Genomic DNA, 22,143 nt, shown 5'->3' on the forward strand with positions numbered 1-22,143 from the left:
GAAAGCGAACCTACTGGCAGTGAGGACTGCAGCCTGGGGGGGCAAGGAGAAAATGGGGAATTTTCTTGGCTCTTGGCTACTCACAATCTTTCCGTGTGGCCGTGTCGGGAAGTGGGGTGGCAAGGCTGAGGGTGTTGGACACGCTGGCACTCGAGCTGTCCAGGCTGCTGCCCAGGTGTAACCTCCTCATGTGCCGCACGACCGCCGTGGCGTTAAACGCTTGCTGGAAAACATCAAAAATGACAAAGAAAAAATAAATAAACTGGAGGTGAAAAGATCACTTTTGCTCCTCTCATGGCTACTCAGACTTGTCACAAGTGGATGGGTCCATCATCTTTCAGCCTTTACCCAGTTTCTAAGTGAGAAACAGCAATATCAACCCATTTCTGCCCTGGTCCTGACCCATGTTGTTCCTTCCAGCACTCCATTGGGACGCAGCAGCTCACAAGTAAAGTCACATTGGACACCAGCCTTCCTTGCACCAACACAGAGGGTGTCCAGGTTTCTTCATGTGCCCCCTCAGTGTTGACCCCAGCTCTGCACATAACAGCTGATGCTGCAGCTATGAGCAGCCCCAACCCCACCCCTCACGCTCATTACGTTTCCTACATTTGGTTAATAGCACCCACCACCCACCACTTATTTTGACCAAAATTTTATGCCACAAAAGCACTAACATGCTGAAAGGGTGGCTGTATGGCTGCCACGTTAGCAGGGTTATATGTCTAAGTTCCATCCCCGAGGACAGGTCACTTACTCTCCATTTGCTTTTTGCAAAATTCTTCCGAATCTGAGCGCTGACCGACTCGTGGATGTTTTTGTTGAGTGCTGTATCACCAGCAATCCTGAAACAGACAGACAAGACAAGTTTTAGATCTTTTGCCCTCCTTGAATACTCCTCCTCACAGAGAAGGCTGATCCAAGATGAGATTCCTTCTGCAGTGATGATGATTTCGTTCACACAAGGCCTCAAACTTCCCACCACTTTCTCTGCTGGCAGCGTTGGTGGAAAATCTGGGGCAATAAAAGCAAGCAGAGATAAGGCTTGTAGGTCTGGCACTTACAAAGAGGTACAACCTTATTTTGTTGGTGCACGGCTGCTTTTTATCACCATTACAGCCCTAGAAGAAAATATTCTACCTTCTTTTTTTCTGTACATCTGAAGATTTAACATCAACAGGCTGAGCCTACTTTTAGCCTCAACCATGCAGCAGCTTCCAGAGCCACTCCAACCTGTCTGATTTCTGTCTGCACTGGAGATTTTCCTGCCACCCTGCAATGTACATAACCATTCATCATGATTAATGTAGATTTACTGTATGGCAGATACATGGACACTCACTAAAGCAGCACAGGCTGCACAGATAACTGAAGCTGAACAACAGTCAACCTAAAAACTTCACTGATCTTGTACAGTTTCTTGATTGGATAAGATCAAGATCTTCAGTAAACTTATTTCAAGTATATTTTATAGACTCTTTTAACCCCACAATGCATCTGTTGCAAAATAGGCACCATAGTGGACTGATGTTAGTCCATGTGCTGGGGTAGTCAGTGCTACCCAATGCAGGTAAAGCCAGAAAGCAAAGTCTGTCTCTTATGTTGCATGGGATGTTTTCAGAAATCCATTTTTTAGCCACAGTGTAGAAAATCTATGTCCATCAACAATAAAAAATTAGAAGAACTTTTAAAATACATAAGCCCCAGAGACTCCCAGCCTGGGGATCTCCAATAAAATAATCAGAGGCTCTGGGGGACTCAGCAGTCATCTATTCCTTTTCCCCACACCTTCTCTGCCAAAATAATTTTGAGAGATACTTGGCTAACCAGTCCTTAAAGATCTCCAAAAGATGGAGACTCCTCAGGAAACCTATTCCAGTGCCCCATTATCTCCCAGAAGACATGGAAAACAGTTTACTCCCTTTGTCTTTGAAGCATTCTTTCGCATATTTGAAGGCTGTTATCATGTCTTCTCTCCCTCTTCCCTTCTCCAGACTAAACAAACTGACTCTTTCACTATGTCTTCATAGCTCATATTCTCTAATCCTCTGATCTACTGAGCTTCTCTGGACTTTGTCCAACAAGTCCACATCTCCCTTAGAGGGTGGCACCCAGAGTGTTCACTGTTTTCCAACTAAGGCAGCACTGTTCTGTGCTTATTAATGATGAAACTCTGCCCATTGAGCCCAGCCTGCTGTTTCCACTCATGTGTCCCATGAATTGGAGACATTCTTTACATTTTGCCCAGATTATTCCAAACTGTAGCCTTGTTCTTCAAAGGACATGCAACTTTTTCTACCTTCGTGTCAATGTCACACCTAAGAAGTACTCTCTGGGACCAGTCTCCTCCAAATTGCTCCCTTCCTTCTTGCTGGTGACACTCATCCAAGAAAAGAAAGAGATGAAAGCAACTACTTACTCTTGGAAGTAAGGTGAGAGATTAACCCCCCAGCTCCCAAGAGTGCAGAACCACAAATCCCATCCTGTTGTCACTGAGCTGATCTATATTGAGTAATTCAAGAGTCGTGTAGCCAGCAGGATTGTGGGCACAAAGGAGCAGGGCTCCCACCCAAGGTAGTTCACCTCCAACTGGGAGGGGACTTGGCTGGCCAGCACTGCCACATAATGTCTCTCTCAAGCAGACAGAAGAACAGGTACCATGAGCAAAGCATGGGGCCCAAATAGCATCTGACATCCTTTCCTGGGTCCCTGTGCTGTTGATGGAGAAGAGGAAGTGTTTGACTGAGAAATGGAAGATCTTCAGTTCTTCCTATGAAGAGAATTCCTTCTGATCACCTCTCCCACTGACAGGGAGATGGGTTGCTCTGGATTTCCCACTGGGGCCAGGCAGCTAAAAGTTTGGTGAGGCAGCATCTGGGTTAAACCTTCATGTTCACTGTTCCATCTTCTGTCACACACAGACAATGCTGCCAGGCCCAGCACATACCCTGGAGGGTCCTATGCAGTATGTGCTCCAGGATGGACACAAAGCTCACCTGGCCTTGCACCTGCCATACAACACACCTTCAGTATTTATTTCTCTAGCAGGAAATCACCATGTGAAGTAGATCCTACAGCTTTACCCCAGTCACACCTATATGACCCAAATGACATGACACGATTACCCCTGGATGCCTCAAGGTCACTTCACAAGAGGTGACCCAGCAGACTGAGAAGACTCAAGCTGCATTGCCCAGGTTGCCCAGAGAGGTGCTGGAAGCCCCATCCCTGGAAGGTTTTAAGGCCAGGCTGAATGGGGCTCTGAGCAACCTGATCTAGTGGGAGGTGTCCCTGCCTGTGGCACGGGGGTTGGAACTGGATGGTCTTAAAGGTCCCTTCCAACCCTGAAAATTCTATGATTGGCATTCCTGTACAGCTCAGATTTTGCACAGATCTGCACCTGTTCTCCTTGCACCCACTCATCCTCTTGGTGCAGACAGGCCCTACAGTCACTCCAAAGTTTCATGAGCACTCTGCTCTGTCCAAGAACACCTCCTCAGTGAAGGCAAATGTCCTCATCTTGAGCCAACTGGGAGCACTGGCCATCATAGGACAGATCTGTGGAAGAAAACTATGCTCAACTCTTAATATGTGGGCAGCTACAATCCAAAGTGCCCCTTCAGTGACTGACCAAAAGGACCAAGCTACAGAGAGACAATTTACTTTCATTTGCAAACAGCATTTTCCCTCCAAAGCTAATGAAGCAGTTTGCTTTACGAGCAAGTTTGTTAACAAGCTGTATAAGCACATTTCACATTTTCCACTTGTCAAGTTGTATTTTGGAAACATGGGCAGAACAAGTTCTTGGAGCATGATACCTTTGCCAGCTCTCCCAGAAGATCTTTCCTGCCAGCCTCCACGAGGACTCTCAAATGCTTTTTTGCTATATGAAACTTTTCATCAGGCATGTAGCTCAAGCTAAACATTTGTTTGAGTTTAGGGACCACTTTCTGAAATGCTGGTGGTTTCAGTAACAAACTGCTGGTTCCAATAATTCACAAACTGTCTTCTGCCACCTCTCATTCTATGTTCACTGTGCAATTTTGCTAATTCCAGAAAACCAGTCTTGGTATTTTGGATGTTTCCCAAATAGGCAGAATAGTATTTGTGTACTTCACAGGGGGATGGACAGACACCCTGGGAAGCCTTCAGACCCCCCAGTGAAGGCAACCATCCTACATCTCAGGTCTCTTCAGCAGCACTAGCACCTTGCAGATGTTGGTTTTTGATCAGAGCAAATAAGAGCAGTGCTGGGGATAATTTAGCACATCAGGATCTGTTCAAACACGTGCTGGCATGCTGAAAAAGGTGGCCCAAAATACAGCCCTGGCTGCCAAAGCTGTCTCTGAAGAACTATCCTGTTAACAATGCATTGCTGTAACATAAGGACTCTGCTTTTATACTGTGTTTTGCCTTGGAGGATCTTCAAACTTTTATAAAATACTCATGGCAGTATGATGCTTATAGTATAGTTTTACTTCTAGGAAAACAAAAGAACTGTTTACATCCATTTGCTGTTGATGCTTTGCTGGAGATGTGGTGCTTTAAGGACACAGGCAAGGGAGGTGGAGGTGAGAAGACAGAAGTCAAGTATTTTATACAATCAACTGTTGGAGTTTGAAAAATGAGGTAAGGTTTTGGGCACACAAACCCAGCCTGAGGTGGGTATCATGAGGACCATCACACCCATATTGAATGCATTTAACCACAAACTTTAGTTCCCACGATGAAAAGATAATGCCTGAAATTTAATAAAGATCCTGTTTTTAGAGCATGTTATGATTGTCCTTCCACCATTCTCTAACTCTCCAAGTGCCCAGGCTACCAACCATCTTGCTTTTTCTTTAACAACACAAATACCTTAGCACCTTTCTTTCTTCCTCCTCCTGCCCACTATAACCTTCTCCTCAGGAATCAGCTCCATTTTCCCTGAGAAAGAGTCACCTTCTATTTCAGAGATGATCAAAACTCATCTGTATCCAGTCAAACCCTGAGCAACACTTCTTAGCTTTGCACTTAACTTTGAAATCAACTGTGTCAGCACTAAAGCTTGTTTTTACCAACTATACTAGTTGGCCCAGTAAAAGATATTACTTCTACTTACCACATATGTATGCAACAAGAAAATTAAAGAAATCAGAATAATGTATGATCTGTTTTCATGCTGAGCATCACCCAGAACTGAACAAGGATTTATCATCCTAATGGGAACTTGGCTTTTCTCTCGGGATCCCCATTTCACAGCACCTGAAAGCAGCTTGATGATGGTTTGGGGACCTTCATGTTGAAGCTGTTCTTTTATCCAGTTATAAATATAAGTGTCTCAACACACTGAATTGGATACTGAGGGCCCTAATCTGCTTGACACATCATCACAAATGCTTCCACTGAAGCTAAGAAGGATATTTTCCAGAAACAACCATAGCAAATCTGTCCCTGCAAATGAGAGGAATATAATCTAATGATCAAATATTATTTCATAGTATCTAATTTATTTTTGCTGTCTCTCTGAATTCAAAGCTATCACAACAATTTATCTGGCTGCAGCACTCCTAAGCCTTGAAAGGAACCTCCAACAAAGACAAACCCAGTCCATTTCCTTTTGGACAGTTCTTTGTTAGCACACTGCAAGGCCACATCTCTCACATCCTTCCTGCCTGCAGTGGCACACAGAGGCTTTCATCTGCCATTATTTTCTGAACCTTCATACTGAAGGCAGCCAACTCAAACGCTGTGCTGCCCAAGCAGTGCTTGGAAATAGTCTTGAGCATGATGACAGGAAACATGGAGTCATGGACTGTAATGGATAATGCTGAAGGATCATAACTCTTCTGTACACACACACACACACACACACACACACACACACACACACACGTGTCTAATGTACACACACACACACTGTGTCAGTGATGCTCCAAAACAGGGTGCAGAGATGAACTCGATAACAGTTTGATTTAATGTTGTAAACATCAGCAGTTCCCTTCAGGGAGCCCTTTTCACACTTCAAACAACTTTGTCTGAGAACTGAGTTCTTTATAAACCATGTCCTTTCCCTGGGTGGAAATTATGAGCTGGCTCATATTCTCTGGCACATAATGAACACTCAGGGTCACGGTCACAATTTGCAGATGCTCAATCCCTGCCAAAGTTTTGTGATTGTCCAGTGTAGTGGGGGATGGATGCCAGCACATCCCACATATCCATTCTCCCTCTCTGGGAGTGGTGGGGAATAGTGAGGACCACACTTGTACCCACGGACTTGTGTCTAATTTTGGTGCCACAACTCTCTTTTCCCTTATACAGTCTTCACAGGGAAGTGATACATCCATCACCCTTTAATTTGCATGTCCCAGCTTGCCTTTGGTGCTGTCACCAGCTTCACCACACAGCTCTAAATCCCACTTAAGGTCACCTGGGCAATGTGTGACAGAGCAAATAAATTCCTGGCACGCTTTCCAATTCCTGTACCAGCTTCCTAATTGTGGGACCTGCTCCTTGCCCTCCAAGGACTGACTTCTTTTCCTCTGACCTGAGCCTGGAGGCTGAATTTGGGGCTGCAGGACCTAGCTTGACCTGATGAGGAGCTCAGTTTGATTCTGTAGCTGGAAAAAAACCAGGTCCTTGGCTTTTTGCTGCCCACCCTGAATCACTGCAGCCCGAGTGACTGCCCTGAACAGGATGTGGGTTTTGACATGGAAATATATTTAGTAAACTTAATTTCTGTCATTAATATGAGCGAAGGAAACATTAAAATGCATCAAGCTGTGGCAAAATTACCCCACTCTTTAGTTACCTTCATTTTCCACCTCCTTGTCAAAAAGTCAGAGTGGAACAACTAAGCAGAACATTTCACCTTCACAAACACACCACAAACAGTGCAAACCTCAGTGAGAGACACACTATAAAATAAATAACTTTTCCAATGGAAAGCATAAATCAGCTGTATATTAAGCTGGAGAAATCTGCATAAATGGACAGACTGTAGAGGCTGGGGTGTAATCATTACACCAACAAACCTTACATAATGTTCTGTTTCAGTGACCATACTTCACTGCAATTATTAGCCTTCTTTTCTGCCAACTCCAAGTTTAACATAGCCTCCCCCTTCCAGGGCCATTTGATTATAAATAGCAAAACATCACGTAAATGCAGGCATGTGGGGAGCAGATACAGCACAGAAAAGTGGGCCACTGGGAAGAAACATTTACTTTTTTTAGGGTTTGATCCTGTACAAACATTTGTCATGTGAATAGATGGCTATTCTTGAGCAGTTTCCCAAAATTGAAAGAGATTATTAAACCTTATAGGCACAAATGTAATTTCTTGCAAAATCCAGTTCTTGCAAGCCATGTCTGGAAGGTTTTAATAAAAACATAGTAATTAAAATAAGAGGTATGTTTTGGAATCAGCTTACTCTTCACAAAGGTTATATTGAGACACATATATATATTGAGACACATATTGAGACAACGAAGTCTCATGGGCAGGTAGCCACCTCATGCACATTTAATTATTTTTCTCCCAATCAAGTACATGGTAAGTGCCCAGGATCTGGTAGATTTCTTCCTAATTTGTGACTGAACCCAACTCTCTGGTACTGCAGGAAAAGATTTCAAGGGAAGAAGAGAAAGGGAAAGCTGGAAAATGTCACTACCCAGAGCCACCTCATCATAAATACCAATTATCCACCACTTGCACAGCACCAGGGATTTAGGCAGACATTCTGTGTTCTGCTGTGGAGGGAAGGAACCAAACCCTGACCATCACCCAAGTCAGGGGCAAAACTCCCATTGACCTCAGCTGGAAGCAGGATTTCACTTCATGTGAACAACAAGGTTCAGCTTCTCCAGTTTGCTCTATAGAACCAAACCTGCAGACAAAAAACCCCAAAACTTTTATGGGATGCTATTGAGGCTACTTGATGTGTAAGCACTCTGCAGGAGCATATCATTTATGGGAACACATGAAGCCTGCTCTGACCATCTCTACCCACTAAGCCAGTAGTTTTTCCTACCTCTTGGTCACACACAGAGAGGACCATACTATGCAGACACCATGGGAGGTGAGGCTGCTAACAGATGTAGAAAAGTCACAGTAGGATGTCTCCACTGGCTAAACACTTGCATTTTTATCTCCCAAGTTCTGCAACACTCAATGCAACCATGAGAGAGAGGAACTGGACTTGTTGGAAGCTTAAATATGTCCAGGCTCAGGGAGTGACACAGCTGACCACAGAGATCTTCTCTGAAAAGGCCTTCACCTCTGTAAAAGGGGAGCATGCCATTGCAACAGATACAACGATTAGAATGAGAGAAGAAGCAGTAAAAACCTCATTATTTCCTGGCACAAGCAATCTGGGTGGAAAACAATTCTTGAGCAGTGTTTGGCAAAGCAGATCCTAGCACTAAGTCTGAAGTAACAGATAATATCCTGGTGAGTAGCCCTGATTATCCAAAAAGGCATTTTAGTAGCATTTATCACTAGAGGATCCAAAACCTCTAAAAAATCCCTGCACCACTCTCCAGAGAGGTCCCTTGCTGCAACAACTGTGATACAGAAATCTTTTCAGAACAAGAAGGAAGGAGGCACTGAGCTTTTGCTCAAGAGCTCACTAGGGAGGGCAGAGGCAGATTTGAAGCTTGCTTTCACTGTACAACTGTCCTTCTGCTCTTTAATGCACTTGTACATCTTGTCCCCATGACAAGGGAAGGGGGATCTGGGATGGGGTATGGAAACGTGGTGAATATTTTAACCCTCCCTCCTGTGGTGCCATTTGCACCTGACCCCAAGCCATGGGATCCCTGCAAAGGAACCACTGCTTTGCAAAGTCAGCCTGGCAGAAGAAGAACCCCCTGCCCCAGGCATGGGGGGAAACCCTTTTTGGGGTGTTGGTCTTAAATGGAAGATTGGATTCTGTAGAAAATATTTTTAAAATTATGGAGCAGACTGTGAGTTTCCACTGGCCCCTGGCCATGACAAGCAAAAGGAAAAAAAAAATAAAAAAAGAAAAAAGGAATGAAAACACTTTAATCATTTTGTTCCTTTAGGAGGGCCCAGAAGCTGTGTGTCTTCTAAGTGCCACGTTTCTTTGTTGCTCTCCAGCAACCAACACAGACATAGCGGGGCCAAGAGCTGGATGCTTATGCTCTGTGTATCTTGGATGTAAGACTTTGGAAAATCTGCCTCTGTGTTATACAAATGGTCACCTCATTCTCTGCTGGGAATTGCATTCCCATTGCTTATTCTGTATTTCTAATATTGACTTTTGTATCTTGTTTAATTTCCTGAGGCTCAGGTCAGTATCATTTAGAAATGTATTCTTTTTTTCATCTTACAAAAGCTGGATTTCATCTCCCAGACTTCCCTTTTTTCACACAGACAGCACAATTATTGATGGGACATCAGAAAAGGGGCAGGCCCAGGTCTTGACTTCTCCTCATGTCTTGTTTGTATTCATGGCAGCCACTGATGCAGCTAATAATATCTGTAAAATGCATCTCATTGTCATGGGCACAGGGGATGAAAAGCAAGAAATTTGATTTTATCAATGATTTACATTGCCTTCCTCACACCAAGCCTTTCCTAACACTTTTCAGTTGCAAAGGCTGAGCTTCAATCTTATCTTCAGCCTCATTTGTAATTACAGCAACTGCAGTCAGCCACCAGTACATCATTCCCACTGTAATTCTGGAGTCATAACTGACTGAACACCTTCTGGATGCCAAACCATTGATTAATGATGGGGATAACTCGTCAGGCTGTGTGTTGGTACAACTTTATCAGCAAGTAAGGCAGAATGGTAAAAGCCTTCAAAAGGATTCACTTTCCAGGACTGAGAGCACCAGTGAGATGAGACAAACCAGTGAGAGGCAGAGAGAAGAGGGTAAATCCCTTGAAGCCAAACCAAAGTTGTTTGTTCTAGAGCACCAGCTGCAAGTTTTACACTGCTTTTAAATTTAACTAGTATTTAAGTGGGGTACCAAGTTCTGTCCCTTCAGAGATACAAAAGCTCAAGGAGTGTGTCCAAAACCCATGACTGCTGAGGAAGCAGAGATGACCAGAACCCAGCTCATAAAGCTCCTTAGTCTCAGAGGGATGCAGATTTCAGCCTCTGAATGAATGTCACCAACTCAGGGCAGAAAGTGGAGCTACCTTGAAACTCACTGACAACTTCTATGCCTGTGCTTTTCTTACCACCCAGTTTATAATTCACTACCCGAGGCTCATCCCTGGGCTCAAATTGCATCACTAGGATGGTCCATCAAGCTGTTTAGCTAGTTTTGACACTAATGTTCTTATCCAGCCCATGATCCAAAAACAGCAAAAGGAAATTACATTTGTGGTAAGTTTAACAGCAGAAAAACACAGCCTAACACACACGCTGGAGGTGGAAATCTCATGCCATTGACTCCTTTCTGTTGCAGCTTTTATAACGAAAATAATCTCTTCCTTCATACATAATGATCCCTGTCCTAAAAGACTTAAACCTAGAGGCCACTTGTGGATGCAGCTGATGGTGTGGGGTGAAGCTCAGTCACTCAGGGCTGGTCAAAATACAAGAGCAATTCTTGTTTCAGCTACATTATCCTTGGGTAACATTCTTGAAGTCATCCATGTGCAAAGGCATCATCTAATTAAAAGCACTTAAGAGGTCCATGCCCAAATGGAGGCCAGTGACAAGTGGAGTCCCTCAGGGATCAATGTTGGGACTGGTCCTGTTTGACAGCTTTGCTGGTGACATGGATGGTGGCACTGAGTGCACCCTCAGCAAGTTTGCTGATGACCCCAAGCTGTGTGGTGCAAATATGATTTCTGTGTTCAACTGCTTTTGCATATCCCAACACTCTGCTACAGTCAACTTACAGAATTCAGCATTTCACTGAATCCCTACACAGACACTCAACAGGCTGGTGCATGAGATTAAAGTCCAGCTTCTCTAGGAAAATCTGGAAGGTGAAGGTGGGGGATGCAAGAATAAGAGCACAGAGTTAGTTAGTTAGTAGAGGTTATTGTACTACTTTACAGAAAAAAACACTTCTGCCCATGAATGCAATATGATGCTCTCTGTCCTGAGGGTGGCTGTTGCTTACCAAGGGTGCCGTGCTGCTTGCTCACAGGTGTATCTTTTATTAGGGTCCTTTTCCATCAAATTCCGAATGAAGTCTTTAGCTGTTAAAAAAAAAAAAAAAAAAAAAAAAAAAAAAAAAGACAGTAATTCAAAGCAATAGGGTTGATGCCCAGTTCTGTTGCAGGACGAAACTAGCAAGTGCCATCTGGCTACAACACTGGAAAATGGCCCTGGGTCATTTGTCATTTATTGGTACAGATACAACCAAAGTGCCTTAGGACTAAATCCAAGCTACTTAGCACTTAGGGAAAAGCTGAAGGCATCTGCTCCTGCGAGTACATTTAGGAGTGGGATGGATAACTCAGAGTTGGCAGAGTTCAAGCCTGCCAGCTCCCAGTTTCCCAGTAAGTCAAGGGCCTCTGCCCATCTTAGTGATCTGAAGATGGCCACATCCATTGCAGACACTGGCAAACTGCTTGGAAAAAGAAAGGAGGGGGATAGAACCCAAAGTAAGAGGAACTTCTCATTGCTCACTCCAAACAATTGCACACATGAGCAACTGTGAGGACATTTTGGGTTTTTTTAAAACAAATTACAGAGGAAAATGGACTCCCTTGGGCATGAGGTATGGTGTTTTTAATCAACATTTTAATGGAGGGAAGAGAGATTGCAGCATGGCCTGAATCCAGTAGCTCCTGGAGAGAGTAGCTGAAGGAGACACAAAAAAGCCAAATATGGCAGGAAAATTTTTGTGCTGACTTAGGTGATGTACTTTACCCCTCAAATGCAAAGAGGTCTGCCAACAGACCTTCATATTTTCTCAGAAAACCACCATGGGCCTAAAAAAAACCTTCTTTCACATGTATCTTTAAGCAATCCATCAAAATTATATCTGGACTGCAGATGTAAGCAGCATGAAATATTGTTCTGTCGAGATAACAGGATATATAATCATCTTTAAAATAAAACACTTCTTTTTATATCTCCCCTGTCTTCATCAGTAGTACTAATGAATCAGAAAACTGCATTTCTAGGGATATTTCTGTCTAATGATCAGCAGCTGAACATGCTCCTGCTGTCACCTATGGACACCACTGCTGGCAGCTCATGGGCTGTGCTGGAGCCAGGAGCCTTTGGGTACATTTACCTCTAGGAGGGTTGTATACCTGCCCCACTGCACTGGGTGGGGAACTGGAAGGGCTATCTGGATCCAACCATGTGGAGAATCCTCCCAGTTTCTGAATCTGCCTGCCCACTTCATTTGGGAACAATTAATTTCTCACTCACTTCAGGCCTGTGATGCACTTTCAGTAACAGAGCCAAAAAAAATTGCTGCCTTATTAATGACACACAAACCATTCGCATTTTATTGGCATATGATGGAGAAATCATCATATTTTGGTTTTTTTGTTTTTCTTTGTTTTCTTGGGACAGTCTTCTGCTGTCTTCATCTTCTTTTCCAGCTACACTTCAGTGCTTTGCATGTGACTGGACAAAACTCTACTTCATTTTTGTAGAAATAACATCCTGTAACTATTTGAGCTGAAAGAAATGCACATTCCCAATGGTTTTCAGAGAAAAGGAGCTCTGCACATGATGGGTATTCCCACACCAAGAGATGAATATCTGCAACAGACAGGCAAGCAGGCATGGTTGTGCAATTAGATGAGCAGGGGCTTCTTACCAGATTCTGAGATGTCGTCCCAGTACGGAGAGTCAAACTCATACTCAGCCTTAAGGATCTGCTCGAAGAGTTTGGAGTCATTTTCATCATAGAAAGGGGGATACCCACAGAGCCTAATGGTGAAGAAGAAAAGAGACACGTGACCCTTGGACCATCTGTCAAGAAGCTGAGAAAGAGGAAGGCAGAAGAAAGAAAATGTCTTGTTGAACACGTGCCCTATTAACTTCCCAAGCAGGCAAGCACTGCCATGAGAGAAGTTTGTTCAGGGAGATGTAAACCTACCCCTGAAGAGTAGGTACTCTGCCCTGGACACCTGGTGCAGTTGATCCTACACAGACTCACACAGATACCCTGGCCTGCCCCCACATATTTTGGCTGTTTAGTCAAAGAGTTTTATTACGTAGTTGTGAGCCCTTTCATCCCCTCCTATACATGTGGTAAGACAAACTTGCATGGGCTACACCCTACACCACAAAGCACCAGTCCCCCTCATCCCTCTGCACAACTGTTCCCCATCCCAGAGTCTTCTCCACAATGGCCTCTGGGTTGTCCTCACCCCAACACCTTACACAAGCCACTTGTACACCACTTTTTGTGTCTCCCAAGATGGTGGAGAGGCAAAGCTGGGGCTTGGCAGACACAGGGGCACAGCACAGCTCTGCACAGAGGCAGAAAAGGTGATGACACCTCGCCAGTCACATTCATGGCATCAGGACCACATCTGAGCACAAGCTGTGGGGTCTGTATTGTGCAAGAGACCTTAGCTCTATAGGAACCTCGTTGTGAAACTGGGGAGCCACCTGTCTGGTCCTCTTCTCCAGCACAAAGGGGAGGAAGAGCTGGTGCAAAGCAGGACAAGGAACCCCACTGAGCCATCAGGCAGAGGCCAGGACACATCTGCAGGTAATGCCATGCCCTGTGTCCCCAAGCACAAGGGAGAGGATGTCTGGGAGTCACTCCATTTCTGCAGCAGAGCCTGCACAGACTGCACATGGACCTGCAGCTGATGTGGAAGCACCCAGAGTGCCTCTGCTTTTCTCCCTTCTGCAAGTGATTTTGCTGCCCACATCCAATTGCCTCTCTTGCCTAAGGCTCACAGTAGTCCTGTTCTGGTTTTCAGTAGTTACAATCACACTTCTCAGCAAACCCAGCTGCAGGACAAGCAGCACATTGAATGTTATTTGCCTTGTTTGAGCTCAAACACAGCACCCTCCCAGTGCTGCAGACTGCAGGATGGTTGTCAGAGATCCTTGATGTCCAGCTAACACTGCATGCAATAGTCTGTTTCTGTGCAAAGATGCCAGCAGGAATATCCTTTCTTCAAGTTTTAATACCAATGTCACTAAGTGCCAGATTCACCTTTGAGGCTGCTCCAAGGTTTTATCAAACTCATCCTGCTCACAGTTAAACAGGAATCCCTGCCTCTTGTCTTCCATGGTCTGGAGGAAAGGAGGCTGCTCTCTACAACTACCTGAAAGGGAGGTTGGAGCCAGATGAGGGATGGTCTCTTCTCCCTATGAACAAGCAACAGGTCAAGAGGAGATGGCCTCAAGTTGCACCAGGGGAGGTTTACATTGGATAGTAGAAGAAACCATCACTGAAAAGGTTATTAAATACTGGAATAGGCTGCCCAGGGAGGTGGTTGTCCCTGAAGGTGCTTAAAAGATGTGTAGATATAGTGCTTAAGAGACACATAGATATGGTGCTTAGGAATATGGTTTAGCATTGGACTCAGAAAAGTTGGGTTAATGGTTGAACTCGATGATCTTAAAGGTCCTCTCCAACCAGAACAACTCTGTGATTCTATATAGAGATGCCACATTTATTTTCTCTTATCTCTAGTTTACAGTGGAAATTAGATATTCATATACTTTGCCAATATTGAAAAGATTTTTTCCTACAGGGTCTTCTTAAACCCTGAGTCAATCACCCTCAATAAAGCATCTAACTGGGGAGGGCAAACCATTATAAACAGACCCAAGATCTCACTGTAACACTACACTGTAACAACAGAACTGGAAGAAATGAAATGCCCAAGTTATTTATAACCCAAAGCCATCCAGATGCCCTGGAGGTTATCTGAACCAACTCAACACTTGAGGGTGAAAGGAGCAATGTTTTGTTAGCACTGGAGAGACAGCGTGCTTGATAAATCGTTTAAATGCAGAGTGAGATGTTGATGTGCGTCAGATCCACACTGACCTGGAAGAACTCTATTGAAATTTGCAGCATTATAACCATGGTTCCACTGAATCACAAATCTCTCTCTTTGTAATTTGCAAAGCAGATGAACCAGTCCTCATCTGTGTCCCACTGGATGGCTGCCATTATCAAAAGCAAAGAAGATAAGCTCATGCCAGACCAGCATTCAGGATCAGAGCAGGACTGCCTGCCTAATTGATGGGCATAGGCTTGATGCAGCAACTCCTGTGTCAAACCCAGTGGTGGAAGTGGCATCTGAGAAGGGTTATTAAAAATTATATATTTAAGCAAACGCCGAAAAGCCTCCATGCATCTGGATAATGAAGAGTAGTGTAATGTAGCTACTGGATCCACAGGCAGGGTCCAACTCTGGAGGTATCTATGGAGGACATTTATATAACTTGCTTTTTTAAACATTTATATAACTTGCACCTCTCCTGTGAGGACAGGCTGAGAGAGTTGGGTTTGTTCAGCCTGGAGAAGAGAAGGCTCCAGGGAGACCTTGTAGCAGCCTTCCAGTATATGAAGGACAGCCAGGGAGGGACTTCTGACAAGGGCATGGGGTGATAGGATGGGGCAGAAGAGTTTCAAACTGGAAGAGGGCAGTTAATAGGAAGAAGTTAGGGGTTAGGAAGAAATTCTTTAGTTTGAGGATGGCAAGACACTGGAACAGGTCTATTTAATGTAGTAAATACCAATGCTTAACTCCCACAGTCTTGTTTGGGAATGTACACACACTGATCTTCACCTTCATGGAATCACAGCATGGTTTGGTTTGGAAGGGACCTTAAAGGTCACCCAGTTCCAACTCTCCTGTAACAGGCTGGGACATCTTCAACTAGACCAGGTGGCTCAAAGCTCCATCCAACCTGGCCTTCAACACTTCCAGGGATGGGGCAGCCACAACTTTCCTGGACAATCTGTGTCATTGTCTTACCACCCTCACAGTGAAGAATTTTGACAAAACCCTCAAGATCTTGGGTGCTTTACTGAGGGGTTTGGAAATGCTTGAGCTGACAGCACCAGCACCACAACTGTTAGGATGCACATGGTAGAAATGCCCACGGTGGAGGAAAAGTGATTCTCCACAGGCACCTGGAGCCATCCCTCTGTCCCCTTCCCTGAGTGACACATTAGGCTCTCTGTTAGAATCACAGAATGGTTTGGGTCAGAAGAGACCTTAAAGGTCCCTTAAAGAGACCTTATGAAGCCTGACAGCCTGTCACTAGTTTCTTGCCTTCCTCAGCACTTTCTTTACACAAAGGCAATCTGCTCTGACAAAGCATTTTAAGGCAAGCAGACAGCCCTGAGCACGCTGAGGCACTGGCAGGCTACTCCAGAGAGAGGAATTACTCTCTTAAAATGTGCACTGTACTAATTACTTTGGCAAAGGTACAAGAGCAGAGGTTGGGGCTGCTGTGATTTACACATGCCTGTGGCAGCAAAAGGTGGGAGAAAACTTATGAGCAGCACAGAGCTGCAAGCAAGAGGGGGAGTAGAGACACACAAACTCCAGGAAGAGCCCCAGTCCCTCCAGAGCCTTTCAATCCCCTTCCTACAACATATCCAGGTCTTCCTCTGCTCCTCTGCGTGGCTTGAGTATCTTACACAGGTCTAGGGTATCTGCCTCTGTGTTTGGGAGGACACTGCAGCCCATCACAGGGGTGATGCAGGTCTGATGTATGAGCAGTCAGGATGCAGGAGGATGCCAGGAATCTTGGAACAGGGCAGAAAACAGACTCCTTTGAGACTGCTTTTCTCTTGCTGGTGAGAGTTTTAGACTCTAGTCTAAATTTAGTGCTAATCACCACAGTGGGTCATGGGCAAGGATATTGCTACAAACCAGCCCCCTGTCTGAGAGCAGGCTGAGTGTGAGGCAAGAGCTGGTCCTGGCTCATCCAGGGCTGGGGATGAGCCTTCTGCATCCAGGGACCCAAGGAACCTTTGCATCCTGGAGGACCTCTCCTGCAGGAGAGGAATCATTGAGGACCTACAGCAGAAAGCGTAAGAGAAGGGAGCAAGCTCCTTTGGAACATCCTTGCACAGATCCTCCTTGTGGCATACAAAATAATGACTATCCTGATGTCCTTTCCCTTAAAATCAGTTTAGGAAGATGCAGAATTTTTAACGTTGCTTACTTCAATATTTTAACATTACTGGTATTTCAGTAAGGAATGGGAAAGCCCCAGTAAACTGGCCCATAATGCAATTTATAGCCGGAGCAAATATTGCTGGACTTCCATCAACTGGGCTACCTTCCAAAGTCCATAATAAGTTTTTATTTAATTTTTACAGACTCAGAATCTCACCAACTTCAGTTCCATCTGCTTGGACATTTCTGTGTGAAAAAAATGACCTCAATGTAAGAGGTTCTGCTGGTTTTCTTCAGATATGCAGAAAGACAAAAATAACCCTTCTGTCTTCAATGTGAAAAAATCCTGCATTGTCCTGGGGGAGCTTCAGGCAGCTATTAGTTGTCATCATTTTCTCGCAGTTTCACCAAATAAAAGCTTTCCAGAATTATTTAGCAAGCTTATCACATCAGCAACAGATTTTTTCCTTAACCTCCTATTCCCAGTCTTGCCTTAAAAAGAATGGGTTGCAGACAAGAAAAACACAGGTGGATGTACAAAGGAAAGATATTGCCAGAAGTAATTTCTAGAAGCCATCAGGAGAGCACAAAAGGAATACCAGGAACATCTTCTTCTCACCAGGCAGAGAAGAAAACTCCCAGCAAGCTCTCTTTACATATTGGGGGCACTACTAAAGAGCCCACTGGCATGGTCATTGTACAGCCAGTAGCACAAGAAGTTCTGGTCTGAGTTTCACAAGCAATTTTATAGTGAGATTAAAGCAAAGAATTCAGAAAGTGCTCAAAGACCTGAGCTGTATGGTGTGGGAACTCATCCGAGTTTATAGGGATGAACAAATGTATTTCTTCTGATTTTGGGAAGGGACCCTCATACTGGTTGATACTGCTGCCCTTACAAAATAGTTTAGCATGCGGAATAAAATATAAATAAGGAGCAATCATTTGAGGTCTCTTCCCAGTGTTTAACTGTGTTTTCCTGAGCAGCCCAATACACCTGGGTACATTTTGCCTGCACTCCATCTCCTTCCTCTCCACAATTCAGTTATTCCTCACTTTCTTCCTTAGGCTTGTGTGTGATGCCAGGCAGGCAAGATGACTGACCAGCTTTCCTGACACATGACTCCAGGATGATGGTGGAAACTCTTTCTGGCACAACACACTTTGTACTCTTTAATCTTCACATGCAAACACTGATTTCATGCACATCTACTTGAAAATCAAAACCAACTCATCAGGAAAGAAGTACAGGAAAGTATGATCCAAGATTAATCTCCAGACACTCCCTGTTTATAAATAAGAACAAATCAATAATTCTCTTGTCCTACCAATGAACAGAATCAGAAGAAAATTCAGGGCAAAATGTGTTCAGTCTAGTGTAGAAGAGACAGTAGGTGTTGAGTATGAATAACCAGGGACTGAGGCAGAGCATTCTGTGGCCCCAGGTGCTTTTTTTTTTGCATGTATTAGTTTAATCGTTATATCAGATAGGAGTGCAATCAGTACTGTAGCTCCCCAAGCTTTTCTAAACCCTCATGTGACCCCAACAGATCCAAAATCCAGCTGCTGGGAATCCAGTGAAGTCTCTCATTCTTCTTATGTTTTATATTTTTAAGATGAACACGTTATCAGAACTACTTTGGGATAAGTAGGAAGCTGAGCTCAACAGTGAGGCTGTTTGAAACTGAGAGGTATTGCAACTGCAGTAACAGGAAATCTCAGGCTACTAAAATTAGTTCCTGTGAATAATGACTTCTCATGCAAACCAGGTTGTGATAAAAACTCTGCTGCTGCAGCCTCTGCAATCTGCCTGTCATTAACAAGAAGCATAAGAGACTGGCACTGAAACAAAGGTACTCTTTCCTAGGATCTCCTTCACTTTGCATATCACACAAACAAACACTTGACTACAGCATCACTGCCCCAGAAACAGTTTGTCCTCCCACTGCCATAAATTGAAGACTCTCATGTGAGACTGAGTTTGTGTCTGGAGGGACTCAAACCACTTGATATAATAATAGCTCAAAGCATCTTTAATTTATGTCTGGATTGTGTGTTGGATTCCCCTGAGTTCCCATCTTCATTGACACCAGCCTGCTCAGAGTGGCTGTGAGGATTTGGGGGGAAGGTGGGGAGGTGATGCAAAATGCTTGGGTTGCCCTATGTATAAATATGGCCTGGGCACATGCACATAGCTTCAACTGTGCTGACTCTGGAGCTGGAAATGGGTATCTGGCTGTGTGTGGTGATAGGTTGGAACTGTGAACTTCTGCTCTAGGCAGGACAATCTACCAGCATTGCACCAGGGTGGCAAAAAAAGTGCTCAGGGCATCTCATCACCAGGTTCTGGTGTGCAGGATGACTCTCTGCTGGCTCTGTTCCCTCCAGTGGTGTGCAACTGAGAAAGGAAACCCACAAACTAAATTGGTGGTCTTGGACACCCCAGAAGAGCTTCTTCCTACCAGCTCAGGGAAGGACCTGTCTTCCTCTCTGGCTTTATGGTACTTCTGACATCCACTTTTTTGTGAGGCCATGTTTGCAGTTTCTTTCTATTCTTGGAAGCAAGGATGAGATCAAGTTCAAGGTGAGGACACATAGGATATAGGCTGGGTTTCTAAGTTCCCATCAGAGATGGAGTCAACCAAGTCTGGAGAGTGATGCAAATGTACCCTGAAGCAGATGAGGCTGTACTGTGCAGGCAGGGGGCTGACTACAGAGGGTGTGATCCAGTAGCCTCTGCATGGACATCTGGTGCTATTTGACATGGTCCATGGTCTCCCGTTTGGTTCCCATCTGCCTCTCCAGAAGGAAGCTCTCTGCAGTGTGTTTTACTTGCCAAATCCATGTGGCTGTCCCAGACACCCCAGTGAAAGGCACATCCTGGTGAAATGTCTGCTTGCATCCACCAAGGCTGAGGTGAGATGCCCTCAAGCAGAGCCTCGTGCCACTGGAGAAGGTGTCAAGTGCACAGGACCCTTATCCCAGGGCCAGCAGGATGGGACCATCCTACAGTCACAGCTTGAGACCAGGAAGGAGGTGACTGTAGGTGACTGAAACATAGTAAGCACCTACATGAGGAAACCCCAAATTACCCCAGGAGGGCTGTTGACTGCAAGAAGAGCTGAAGAATGTAGCTCACACAGTGAAATTGCCAAGGAGGTGGTTTGATCTCAGACCCAGTCCCACCCAAGCAGTAGCAGTGTGTGGCAAACACATTACCATGCTCCTTCTACAGCAGCACATTGTTGCCATTCATTCTGACTGTACATTCCTTGTCCTGCAAACATCAAACAATTCAAAGGGACTCGTTCTTACTAAACTGATTTAAGCCTTCAGGTTGGGAATTCCCCATGCAGCAAACAGGGAATTTAGATTTTAGGAGTGCACATGCAGATTCTTGACAAGCCCAGCACATGGTGATTTGGAAAACAGAGCAAGAAATGACTGAGGGGAACCTTATGAAAAGAGCAGCCTTGCTATGGAAGTGGGGAAAGTTTATGAATGAGACTGAAACCTTCCACCTATCAAAGATGTCTTTGCTAATAGGGTTGACACATTGCTTAGCAGTGCTTCATCCATATTATAAAAGATTCATAAAAGCAACAAGTGAAACAACACCACGTCTGACAGCAAAAAAAGACCTTTGGTGAATGAGCCATGGAGGAATGGGACTGAAAATGTGGATGAAAGCAGAGTCAAGTGTATGTCCTGGCAATCAGAATGCAACAGCTCACCCCTCCTGTGGGCTGCCAGATGGACACCTATGGTCATGGTGAGTATCTGAGAATAAACTGAACCTGGGCAGTGGTTGAGCCTGGAAGTGAGGCAGAATTCTGCTGTCTTCAACCTGCAACCTCCTTCCACCTGGTGGGGAGCAAAGTACTACGAAAGCAACAGAAAATGTTCTGCCTGATTGTCCTGCCATGGATAGCAAGGAACAAAAATGTCAAAAAAACCCCAACCTGTGGCCCCTCCATGCTTAGTTTTCACGTGGTTTGGGTCAGCACACCATCCTCATCTAAAAGAGCACTGAGGAAGGATGTGTGACACAGCCTCTGAGGATGTGCCTTCCTCACATGTCCCTCTGGGCTTTGTTACAAAATCAGAATCAGCACTGTTGATTTTTGCTTTTTTATGCAAAAGTTTTTTTCATCTCGTTGTTGATGGTCGCTCTAAATTAAAGCCATCCCCCTGAAAAGTTTTGTACTCAAGAAGTTTTCAAATATTCATGTGTATTGGCAAATCCAGTCATAAAACTGATGATTTTAGGCAGGGCCTTGTTTGAAATAAATAAACTTTCAAATAAATATACTATTTTAATATTAAAAAGTTATTTTGAGTAGCATGTAGCTTATGCTCAGGACTAAATGAAAATGTAAGGAACAAACATTTTCACAGAGTGGATAATCCAACAATGATATTTGTCCTGGCAAAAATAGTTCTACTACACCATCAAAAAGTTATTCATGTTGACAAGCCCTGAAATGTCTGCATAAAGAGAAAGGGAACAAAGTGGGAATGCTTTAATGCTGGGCCTCATTGGAGCTGCATTTCCCTTCAGTCTTGTGTAACTGTGACAGTTGTGTAAAAGGGAAAAACTGAAAAAAAACAGGGAAAGCACTGGTGATGATGGCATGAAAAGACACTTGTTTCCCCTGCAGTCAACAGCTACACAGCACCTCTGTGCCCTCTTGCACAAAAGGAACAGGCTCCTTGTGCTCTGTGTGGTCAGCCCATGGTGACCTCTTCTTGAAGAGCTGAGTGAATGGCTCCTGCTCCAAAGTCTGACACAACCAATGCAATTGTTATCTGAATGGCATTCATGGACTCAGGAGCCCAAGCTCTGAGCACAGACCACCCCATCAAAGTAGGTCTGTAAGGCAGAGAAAGTCTCCCAACAGGTTCATGAAAAAGTTCTGCATTTTCCTCTCTACCCAAATATTTGCAGTGGTTTTATATGTTCATCCACACAGAGCTGGGATTCAGGTGATGGGGCCCAGAAATGTTATGGCTGCCACTCTCTGGAGAGCATTAACCTGGTACCACAGCATCCCTGTCACCATAGTGGCCAGGACACCTCTCATATCCTTCCAGGTG

The 22,143-nt window shown here is 44.5% G+C and overlaps 1 protein-coding gene across 2 annotated transcripts in view; it reads right to left on the reverse strand.

Moving 5' to 3' along the window:
* Nucleotides 1-22,143, reverse strand: part of CAMK1D (calcium/calmodulin dependent protein kinase ID) — a 227,809-nt gene that overhangs the window by 11,683 nt on the left and 193,983 nt on the right. For both annotated transcript variants that reach the window (XM_071734127.1, XM_071734126.1), the window contains exons 7-10: nt 12,756-12,868; nt 11,094-11,172; nt 758-845; nt 85-223 (exon numbers count right to left, since the gene is read on the reverse strand). In XM_071734127.1, coding sequence (XP_071590228.1) covers nt 85-223; nt 758-845; nt 11,094-11,172; nt 12,756-12,868 — 419 coding nt within the window. The remainder of the gene's footprint in view (nt 1-84; nt 224-757; nt 846-11,093; nt 11,173-12,755; nt 12,869-22,143) is intronic.

Source organism: Heliangelus exortis, chromosome 1 (assembly GCF_036169615.1).
Source record: "Heliangelus exortis chromosome 1, bHelExo1.hap1, whole genome shotgun sequence".
Classification (NCBI taxonomy): Eukaryota; Metazoa; Chordata; class Aves; order Apodiformes; family Trochilidae; genus Heliangelus; species Heliangelus exortis.